This window comes from Branchiostoma belcheri, unplaced genomic scaffold, assembly GCF_001625305.1.
Source record: "Branchiostoma belcheri isolate BF01 breed outbred unplaced genomic scaffold, Haploidv18h27 scaffold17, whole genome shotgun sequence".
Lineage (NCBI taxonomy): Eukaryota > Metazoa > Chordata > Leptocardii > Amphioxiformes > Branchiostomatidae > Branchiostoma > Branchiostoma belcheri.
In genome coordinates, this window is record NW_017803157.1 from 1,656,906 (window position 1) to 1,668,358 (window position 11,453).

Genomic DNA, 11,453 nt, shown 5'->3' on the forward strand with positions numbered 1-11,453 from the left:
CTCAGTACTGTGTTGTTTTTTTTCCTCTTGGCTTTGGCCAATTATAGTCTTCACCTTATCATGAATAAGAAACAACAACTAAAGCCACACTAATTTAATTTTCTGTTCAGACATGTACCTCTGTTTTTTCTCACAAATAATATTCTACTCTTTTTCTGATGATTATTAAGTACCTTTGCCTTCCAAGATAGAAATACAACATACATCTCTATTTAGACTTGTAAGCTTTTAAATAGTGACTTCCTGTCATTGCAAAATTCTGTCTTTCCGATTTTAGTTTGTGAGTGCAATGTACATGTATCACTTGGCTTTGCACTGCAAGTTAGGCCCAGAAAAATGTACAGTTTCTGTTTTGTTCCCGCTTTTTAGCATATTCTTGAAGTGCTCTTAGTTTATTGTCAAAGATCTTTGTTACAACCTCTCCCCCCCCCCAAGATTGGACGCTTCCTACTTGGGGTGCTGGTTATTGAATGTCAGGCCAAACTATCATTAGATTAGGGGTGCCACTTTTTTAATTGTCTTCACGTCTTTGCAGTGAAATTTTTTCCAGTCTAACTGTTGCCACAAGGAGATTTAATGAAAGTAGCCGTAGTCTAGCATTGTTGTATCGTGTGTGACGTTATATTCCAGTGGTAAAATATGTACATTATTATAATTGACAAGCCACCCAGTGGAGAGCTTATATATATTTGAACTCTGCTGTTTATGGGTAAGCACTTAAAAAAGTTGTGTTCGGTTTGCAATGTATGATAGTAGTCGAAAGATAATGTCGGACTAAGCCAATCTAGTGTGTATTTGCGCCATCGGTGCCAATATGATGTACCATGTTTTTTTTTTTTACTGTTCCATATGAAAGGTTATATTTTGTATACTGTAAGTAGCACATGGTTGCAGAGAGAGAGAGGAGGTAGAAGTTTTATCACACTTGCCAAGTTTGTGATTTGTGAAGTATAATTGAAATATATTTGTTAGAGGCAAAACATTTCAGGATTGTATCAAAACCTTTTTGCCTCATATGGAATAAATATTATTAAAATGTGACGTATATATTTGCCTTCTCTTGCCTTGAGTACAAAGTTACCTTGCCAAGTGTATGAAGATTATTTCGTCAGTAATTATCAATAACCCTAATTATTTCTTGTTCATTAGGCATAGTTCACAATTTCGTTCATCTCTATATGTTTATCATAACTTAAGGTATCTAAGAACCGAAAACAATGAAAATTCGTCGACGTCAACCTAGGCTTGAGCTATTGAAATTGAATTTTCGAACTTGAACGTTTCTATAACTGCAGAAGATCTGCTCGGAGTTGGCAACTATAGGCAAGTTTCTTCGAATTTGACATCATCAGGACTTGGAGCTGCCCCAGGACTGGAAGATTTGTTGGAGACGAACTTCTGTATCTACAGGACAGAAAGGAATGAAATTACATTGTACTTGTTCTAAGGTCTACATTCTTTGGTATATTTACTTATTTGTACACAGTAAGGGAATAACATAAATGGCAACAACTTGAGGGTCTCTTTACCAGTTTGGGGCAGATCTGCTCGAGGTAGCGGCCCAGCTCGACACCGCTGCCGTCCCGGGCCTCCCCGTCCACGTCTGATGGGGTCACCAGCGCGCTTCGTCCCGCCAGTATGACGAACAAACCTACGGCATGTGAAAGTTAGTTAGTTAAAAGTTAAAGTCCTTCCCGCAGCACGTAGTGCATAGGGCGGCCCCCATCTCCGGTTCAGTAGCCCTTGGGCCACACTGCAGGGGGCTAGTCCACTGGTAGTGGTGTGTGTTTAACTCCCATACTCTTTTCTAAATGCTGAGCAAATTAAATAATAGACAAACAAATAAACAAAAATAACAACAAACCTGCGGCACCAACCCCGTGAGTCAGCCAGGCACTTGCGACGAAATCGTCGGGAAAGACGTAAAGTTCGTACACATACCACAACCCGCGCCACACCGCCACACTCCCGACTCCACCCACGAAACTAAACATCATCTCAACTCCCAGACCGAGGTAAAACGTCTTGACTTTTCTTATAAGACAAGACGTAGGGTATTCTAAGACAAAGAGAGTTATGTAGATGGCGTATCCGATGCCTAGGGAGGTCCAAGTAGAGCGAATGAAGTCCGACGGGAAAATGAGAAAGTCGAACAGTTGCCAGGTTCCACGCCAGGCGAGTATGACCAGGGAAATAACAACAACCACGGTCAGGACCACGTCACCGACGAACTTCCACGTCTTGGCCGGTTTTACTCCGAAGCGGGTGTCCACACGAAACGGTTCTTCACTACGGATGTCGACATTGGTGATCATCGGAGACGCAGCAATGTTGTTCATAACACGAAGTGGGGCGGAGACCAAGAGGGACACTCCTACACAAACGGCTGCCCCGAGGATGGTCTCTCCTGTCAGGTCGTCCAGCAAGTACCAGAGTCCTCTGAACTGGTTTATCGCCGCGAAGCCGTAGATATAGATGTACAGCCTGTACACGATGTGGAAGACGACACTTCGTTCAGCGAACAGGGATCCCAACACGCCCTGGAGCAAGTTTATAAGAAGCGTGAGGGCAATCCCGATCAAAAGTGACGCCACAGCACTCCAGCTGAAGTTCTCTGGTATAAGGTAAATGTCGAGAAGATTCCAGGTTCCACTGAAGTAGGCCACGACAAGAGGAGCGACGACGACGCCATTGATAACGGCGTCAAGACAACACAGGAGAACGTACTTGGTGGTACTGCGTCGCTCGGTGTTTTCTGTTTCTCGTGCAAGATGTTGTGGAGAAGTTGTAGTGACCGCAGTGACGTGGATGTCATTTTTCGCAGGGTTAGTATGCGAGCTGACCTCGCTTGGGAGGGACATTCTGAAGGCCAGTTGTCTCACGTGCAGACAACGAACGCTAAAACACTGGGGATTTGCTATTCTGGTCGCAGGTTGAATTTTTCCTATACCGCTTACCGGAGTGGGGGCACTTTGTAGTTGATCAAACTGCCATCCCCTCTCTGTCGTGTGCCTGAACGCTTGGGTATTGGCAAGGGGCTGGTCGGTCGACTCCTTATTATTGTCGTCCCACTTCTACTTCTGTCTACCTCTTCTTCTTTCCATACAATTGTCCAGTAAACTAAACATACCTGTTTTTCTGGTGGACTAATTAATAAATGGATACTGCGAGCGTCTTGCAGTAATACAATAAGGCCATGTTGATTTGATTTGATTATATGGATGACATCCTCTACGAACCCCAAAACTGACGCGAATAAAAAAAATGGCAAAAAAAGTTTCCTTCATTATGAAATCTACGTGATCATAAAGGTCGAAAAAAAGACTAAACACACAGAGTATGGAATAATAGTAGACTCTTCCTTTTTATTTCCTCACATTTTCTTCTTATCCTGAATTAATTTCGGCATACTATGACAATGACATTAGTATTGTTTTCCACTTACTTTTTTTGCAACATATGACATATATTTGCTCACTTTGTACGATTTACAGCCGGTATGGACGTCTTGCGATTACACGTTGGAATATATTTAAAAAAAACGGGGCATATATAGACAGATATAAACGATCTTCTAGATCTTCCCCACCAACCTCTGCTTGGAGAGTATGACACAAATCGGCAGGTTACAGGCTTGTCTCGTAGTGTACAACATCTTGTGAAGATGACGTTGTTTGTTGTCCCCAGTCACTATGGCAACGTTGGTCGGATACCTGCTCCGTAGATAGACGCACCTATAGAATAAAACAAGAACACAACAATACATGTATAAGCGTATTAAGGATAATAATAAGCATGATTTGTGCATATTATTAATATGCATTTTTATTTTTCGCGTTCATTCAAACAGAATTGTGACTTAAAATTAGAACTGTGCTCCAGCTGGCAACGGCTGATGACGATATTGCGAAATGATAATACTAGTAATCATATTAAAAGATATTTGCACAGAGATGGAAAACACTGTATAAGAAAGTGTCGTACCAGTTTAGGGCAGACCTGTTCCAGGTACCTGCCCATCCTAACGCCAGTCCCGTCCGCCGTGTCCCCGTCTACAACACACCCGGCCACCAGGACGCTTCTCCCCGCCTGCATGAGGTACAACCCTCCGATGCCGACCACGTGCGTGAGCAAGTAGCTTTGTACAGGCCTGTCCGGCAAAATGTGGTAGTCACACACAAGCCACAGCCCTCTCCAGACGGACAAGACCCCAAGCCACGCCGCGAGTTTGAAGATATCTTCAAGTACAATGCGGGGAAAAAGTTCTCTTGTCTTTCGGAGAAGGTTGGATACAGGAGTTTCGAGCAGGGCGAGAAGAACGAGAGTTCCGTAACCGATTCCAACGGACGTCCACGAAGAGTGTTCCGGGTCCGTTTGAAAGAGGAAGATGTCGAAAAGCAGCCACAAGCCTCGCCAGGAGACGACGACGAGCGACCCGATGATAACAACGGTCAGAACAACGTCACCTGCGAACGCCCACGAAAACGACGCTTCTGCCGCAAACCGGGTTCCTATCCTGAACGGAGCGTCACAAAAGTCCACAAGAATGACTCCAGGAGAGGCAACGAGATTTCCACACGCGCGGAGAGCCAAAAGAATGGGGAGGGGCACAACGACAGAAATGACGGCACTTAAAACTGTCACATTTGTGTGTGCATCAAGAACGTACCAACATCCTCTCCAATGGTTCACCACAGAGAATCCGAAAACGTAGATGTAGATCCTTAACAGAACGTGAAAGAGGACATCTTGTCGTCTTGTAAGCCTGTTCGTCAGATTTCCTTGACAGAAATTCAGCATCAAAATCACCGATGTCCCGATAGCAAATGACGCCCATGCGCTTATTACATCGTTGTTGGGAAATAAGTAAACGTTCATGAGGGACCAGGTTCCGCGCCAATAGGCCACAGTTAAAGGTCCGATGATCAACATGGTCACCAAAAAGTCCACCCAACGCCAACGCAGAATCTCTTGCCAGTGGGAAATGTTGTTCGATTCCCGTGTAGTTTGGTGCTGATGATGGTGGTAGACATTCGAGGATTCGGAAGGTGAGCTGCGTACGTCGTTTTGTGCTGAAGTACTTGCATGGTTTCCTAGGAGTTGAACACCCACACATGCTGGTTCATCCATGGTACATAGTGGCGACTGTTGCTTGTCTTATGATCCCTGGAAGTTGGTGTCGGTTTGAGGCAACAGAAAACGAACCTCTGCTGCGATCTGTGAATTCAAAAGAAGGAATTGGTTTAATCAACGTCAAGATTTTATAGACCTCCTTGGTTTTACTAGTATCAAACGCACACACAGTCATGTTGCCTGGATGCAAGTACTCCCCAAGCAGAGGTTCAATGGTGGGGAAGATTGTTACCTTCCTAATAATATGCCCCGTTTTCTTCTGTCGATGTTTTTTTAGAGGGCGGGTAGCGACAGAAAAGAAACGGGGCACATTAGGGAGGTAACAATCTTCCCCACTAACATCTGCTTGGAGAGTATACGTAGGACACAAGGCTACGAAACATTCGCGTTCGTGTTTTCTGAACAGATAAAAATAAACTTACCTGAAAAAGACTGTTTTGGTGCTGGGAACTTCAAGTATTGCCCGCTACACAGTACACTCTGAGCCAGATGACCTTTGTCGACTATTTTCACTGCAGGGTGGACAGACTGTCACTTGCTCAAGAATAATCGTCAGACGTAGATGAAAACAAACATCATATTTTGTTCTGTGGTGACCTTACAACTTCGGTAGTTACATTAGCATGGGTGCTGTCCCGTCCAAGTAGTTGATAGGAAGTTATTAGACGTTCTAATAGTACGAGAAGGGCAAGATCCCGGAAGTGCAACACTCACTTCATGAGTTGTACAATAGGTCAAGGGGTAGAGGTCAGAGTTCGTGTGTACGTGAGCGGTTAGGTGTTTAGGGCAATGGTTCAATAAATAATTGGGTTGGCGTTAGGGTTAGAGTTAGGATCATTGCTCAGGGATATGGTTAGACTTACGATTAGGGTTAGCTTTAAGATTTAGTATCCCACACATCACGACCAACCCCCTCCCACCCCTTGTCTCAGCTATATTATTGCAAACCCCAAGTAGTATCGGAGTCATGTATTTGGCAGGATCGTGTATTTGGCTTGATATATTGTGATAAGTGCAATTCACTATAACACTATATACAAGTTAACAAGTCTGTCATCTTCTATACATGTTTTTTTTTTTCTCTCGAATAGCAATTAAATTACAAATGGACATGTGACATTACATGTATTGTACATGTTGGACACTGATATTTAAAAAGTACATCATTTTCGCCCTATACTGTGTATTATAAAGCTTGCGGAGCCCCAATTTGTCATTACAAGACTGGATATGGTGACATATAAACATGTAGTTACATTGTACAGTATCTTGTCGTGTGAATCGACCTGCAGTTGACTTAGTGAATGATGTAGTCCCAATTTCAAAGGTATAATCATTATATACAGTGTGGGCTATAGCTAAACAAAAAAACAGCAGCAGAAGCAAAATTAAAGCAGCATGTTACAAGCTTGTCGGCCTTCTCGGCGCGTAATAATAAAGAAGCGAGAGTAAGTCGAAAGTACTTTAACGGTGCACTCTAGACGTTTATATTTACATTTATGTACTTTGTTAACATGTGACCTGTGCGTAGCCCAGTGGGGCAAACATGTACAAAAAAGGTCTTCATTCAATAAAGGGTTAATGCCTCGCCCCGAGGTGTATATGGTGAGATAATTCCTAGTCAGGTGCCATAACCACCGAATAAACCACCGAGTGAGCGTAGCGTATTCTGGCTATATGATAATTAGCGATATCTCCCGTTGTTTCTATACGGAAGGGCCAACTCTGTTTTGTGATTTGGCCTTGAGCTTCAAATAGGCTAGAACCCCAGCCACTACTACGGCCGTCCCCGCGGCCAGGCAGCCGCCCACTTCTGCGGCTATGTGACCGACTGACTTCTCTTCTGGTGCCGGTGGGGACTCGCCAGTCGCTTCTTCTCCTTTTTTCAACCCCGACGTTTCGTTGCGATGCTGATCCAACTCTGCGCCCTTTTTAGCGTCTTGGGTATCGTCTAGTACTGCTGGTAGCGTTATATCGCCATTGAATTCGTCTGTAGAAATGAAATAATCAGTGTAAAGTTTAGATAGACACGAGGTATGGCAACAACCTGAACGTACTATTAAAGTACTTTGAATATTATGAAATGTGTATGATTTACACTAGTCAGTGGATGGTGTTATCCATGAATTGAGGCAGCCTCTGGCAGGCTTCAGAAGCGGCTGGATTTTGTGAATAGAAATAGGCCAAATAGACATTTCTACTCTTCCTGTCGCTTCTGAAGCCTGGCAGAGGCTAGCTTCCAGGTGCTAAAAACAAAGCTCGGAATATGTCAGTCACGTGTACGGTGCCTGACCTGGGGAGAGTGTTGGAGAGTTGAGGACCTGCAGGTACTGTGTCCAGCCGCTAGAGGTCTCCCGTGGCAGCACAGTCTGAATGTTCCCGCAGACGCCCGTGTCTGCCTCGTCACTCCCGTCCGGACAGTTACAGCTGCTGTCTCCGTACACGTCATCGGACAGGCAGCCGGCTTCCAGACACAGGTGGGAATGCTCTGGACACTCCCCTGCAGGAAATATATTGATAAGTTTATTGCAAATTCCTGCCCGAAGGCTAATTGCAAATACATGAAAAGAATATAAAATAACCTGAAAATCTACGTAATGAAGGTATTTGTCTAAAACTATAGCTATGTCTAAAACTATGTCTGAAGGGTTTGATCCCCTAATATGGTTATTATATCTTTGTATTATGATTTTGAGATGTTATCATTGGCAAACATAACACTAAAGAAACTTATTGAAGCTGAAACAGGCTTGGAGCTCGAGGGACAGGAACTTATCTCTGTGATGTATGACAAACAGTTTTGGCGAGCTAACTTTGTATGCTCCACCTCTACGGAGGATGTCAGATGATGATGATGATCATCATCATTGGCAAAATGATTTACTTGTATTCCTATGTTTAATCATTATTTTATGCTGTATTACTTTCTTTATATTCTGTTTTTCATGGGCTTCCTTGGAAATTGATCAGCCCTTTTCGGCTGAAGGGACCACCCATGTGTTCAAAACAGAGATGAATAAATAAATATGTCAAAACTCGCGCTTTTGTTTGACAAACACGCACTCATTTCACCGGACACATACTTATCATGGTTTTGCTTTTTCCACTATTTTGTAGTCCACTGACATGTTACGGTTGGTAGAGATCAGGCATGCGCAATCACATGATGAAAGAGAATTTTTATGTTTATAATAACTGAAGAGTTCTTATATAAGTCTACGTCGAAAGTGTAGCCTGGGAGCAATACGTTTTGTACACGATTGCAATGATCCCCGTCACAAAACTGTTATCTGTAAACCTTAACAAAACGTCAGTCTAATTTGTAATCTCTAGATCTGTCTTAAACTTTTAGCAACTTTTAATTGATGTCAGACAGTCACTGTTACACAAGTAGCATTGTTTTTTTATTTACCTTCGATCGTAATTGTTCTTAGAATTTTTAATGTTGAATAAGCAAATTTTAACATTTATCACAACTGTAAATGTATCATCATTTTATAGACTAATACCTCTGTAAATAGCCTCACAATTCAGCCCTCCACGGCTGCCAGGAGGCATGTATATCTTTTGCTAAGAACTAGTAAACCAGTCTACACAAACGGATAGCACCCAGGCTACGTCGAAAGGGGGCTTACAAACGATCATAAAGACGTGGACAATATCTATCCTTACCGTTCACAGCTTCGTGTACTAAAGTGTAGAGTATGAGGAAACGCCCTCCTTGCACATCTCCTTCCGCCACCAAGCGGAATGTGACGGTATTGCCGATCGACAGCACCTGTTCCTGGCTGTCTCCACACACCTGTGTTTGAAAACATTTGATGTCAAGAAATGTCAACAAGCGTGCAAGCAGTAGGCAATAATAAACACTAAATGTAGATGATAAGTAGTATATAGTATCGTTGTAATGTACAAATACAATCAGTGGGCTATTGTACTATAGAATTCGTCTCCCACTGCCTCAAAAGAAGAAGTCAAGCCCAACAAAAGTAGTACCACATATGTTTTAGAATGTAGTATAACTTTGTACATAGTCTCTCATGTAATTTTATCTTCTTTTTCAATTGTTTGTATTTGCCCTCGGGCATGTATCTGCAATAAATTTTCATTATACGTACCGAAAGATACGATCCTCCGCTGGACATAGGCCCATCGTAGATACGCAGTTCCTCGTTCCCACACCCTTCACTGTTCCGCGATCCAACCAAGAGACTTTCGAAGTTGAAGAGAAACCTGGATCCGAGGTTCCCTCTGGGTGCCTGGATCTGTAGAGAACAGTCCTTGCCGGCGCTATAGTCGAACACCACGTGACCTGAAGGTGCTTCTACCGAGAGAATTGCATCCGTTCTACAGTAGAAGATGTCCAGGTTGTCTGGAAAAAGAGCACAGATCGTAATCCACTTCTTGTTCATAGTTAGCCTCTACCAGGCTTCGGGAGGCGGCTGGAAAGAGTAGAAATCGGCCAAATAGAGAGATAACATGCCAAGGGAGTTTTTCTGCTGGGAGAGAACATTGGTGCGGCAAAATATTCTCTAGAGGCTAGTTCACGGTAGCAAAAGTTCACGGTCTGAGAAAAATGGACATGTTCACGGAACTAAATATTCACGGTGGCGACAGGTGCAGGAAAAAGTCCAGGAATTATTTGTTGACAAGTTCACGGTACAGAAGTTACAGTGAAAACAGTGAATATAACAGTACAGTAAAAAATCAGGAATTACAGTATTTATCACATTTGTTAAGTTTTAGTTTTAGATTCATATTTACTGTGAATATAGACTGGCATGTCACATTGAAGTGCATGAAATATGTCGAGTATTTACAACATACCGCCCATTATTACAAATAGATAAAGTTAGCATAAATCATACACATGTCTGTATCATTACCGTTAAAATACAGTACAAAATCTGATAACGTCATAAAACCACTAAGATAATATACAAAGATCTGGTTTTAGACAATAACTTTAGCCCACGAGGTACAAAAGACTATACTTTATACCATACTTTTCGGTCCCGCAACTTATCAACTTGATACTGTATTTTGACTGCCCTAGCTAAAGCACGCCTCTACTTGCACCACCCTATAGTCACATCTTAAAAGAAACAGTTGGAAAATACAAAATAGATTGTATGAGACAAGCTTTTTACCATGAATACAAAGGTCGATACTCGACTGCCGACTTTGTACGGTCTGTTGCAGACTATATGGGAAACAGAACATGGTCACATATACAGCCCTTTCAGTGTAATACAAGCAAGCTACCTCACTACAGATAAAATCCACGTCGACTCACATGATGGTAGCCCAGTGGAGAAAGTTGTTCTCTCGATGAAAACGGCGAGAATCAGGAACGGAGACCACAGCATGTCGCCAGCCTAGCCTCAGTGAGGTTTGACATGAAAGCTGCTCAATTCGATACCGCGAATTTGAACTTTGGTGGTAGAAACAGGGTAGCAACTTCGCTGAAGGAACGAGACTGTAAGCCAATTTTTAGTCACACTCGTGGAGGAAAAATCGTACTTGACAAATGCATTATAATTTTGCACTTTCTGTAGCCCCCTTACATCGGGAACCCTTGAGTCTGCAGTGGACCGCGGCGTTATGGAAAGCGTGGCTCAAGTTGACCACGCAACAAAGAGTCATGCTAATCATAGACACTTGAACGAACCGACGTGCGAACGTACTTGTCGTGATGAGTGGGGAGCTTGTTTAAAATCCGCTACGGTATACCGGGATGGTTTGGATTGCTCACTCGGTCGGATCCCGCCACCAGAACCGCCGTGTCAAGCCATAGACATGATCCTGCTAAATACATGACTCGGACACAACTTAGGGGTTTCCAATATACCTGAGACTAGGGGTGGGAGGGGTTTAGTCGTGATGTGAGAGTAAACTTAACCTAACCTAAGCCGTAAGTCTAAACCTAGCCCTGAACAATGATCTAAACTCTAACAACTCTATCAATACCAATCCTAACCCTAACCCTAGCCCTAAACACCTGTCCTCTCACGTATGTGGCAGCTCAAGGATTTGGCTCAACACCGGGAGGGTGCTAACGTGTGTCTGGAGTGGTTCTGTTTTTGACATCCACTCAACACACAAGTTTGACGGAGAGTCATTGTCAGCTGTCGTCAAAATCATTTGTACTTGTGGCGTTCTAAACTTCAGAAGAGGGAAGGAGAGAAAGAGAGAGAGAGAATAACAAGCTGCTATATAGAAAGAGAGAGGTACAATAGAAACTTTATTCGCAAAATCATAACCGAAGGCTAATTGCTTTTACAATCAAGTATAATACTCATTGCAATACAGTAACAGGA

General features: G+C 43.0%; 3 protein-coding genes across 3 annotated transcripts; all 3 read right to left on the minus strand.

Moving 5' to 3' along the window:
* Positions 1-674: 674 nt before the first annotated feature.
* LOC109466790 lies at positions 675-5,214 on the minus strand. The gene is made up of 5 exons (XM_019764619.1): positions 3,985-5,214; positions 3,618-3,734; positions 1,865-3,210; positions 1,530-1,651; positions 675-1,404 (listed from the first exon to the last, which is right to left on the minus strand). Exons 1-2 carry the CDS (start codon positions 5,128-5,130, stop codon positions 3,627-3,629), a joined length of 1,254 nt encoding a protein of 417 aa, XP_019620178.1. The 5' UTR covers positions 5,131-5,214; the 3' UTR covers positions 675-1,404; positions 1,530-1,651; positions 1,865-3,210; positions 3,618-3,626.
* Positions 1,318-2,861, minus strand: LOC109466579. Its single transcript, XM_019764310.1, has 3 exons — positions 1,865-2,861; positions 1,530-1,651; positions 1,318-1,404 (listed from the first exon to the last, which is right to left on the minus strand). Exons 1-3 carry the CDS (start codon positions 2,859-2,861, stop codon positions 1,318-1,320), a joined length of 1,206 nt encoding a protein of 401 aa, XP_019619869.1.
* Positions 5,215-6,833: 1,619 nt separating the features above from the next.
* On the minus strand, positions 6,834-10,502 carry LOC109466580. The gene is made up of 4 exons (XM_019764311.1): positions 10,430-10,502; positions 9,248-9,505; positions 7,427-7,597; positions 6,834-7,123 (listed from the first exon to the last, which is right to left on the minus strand). Exons 1-4 carry the CDS (start codon positions 10,500-10,502, stop codon positions 6,840-6,842), a joined length of 786 nt encoding a protein of 261 aa, XP_019619870.1. The 3' UTR covers positions 6,834-6,839.
* Between the last annotated feature and the right edge of the window lie 951 nt (positions 10,503-11,453).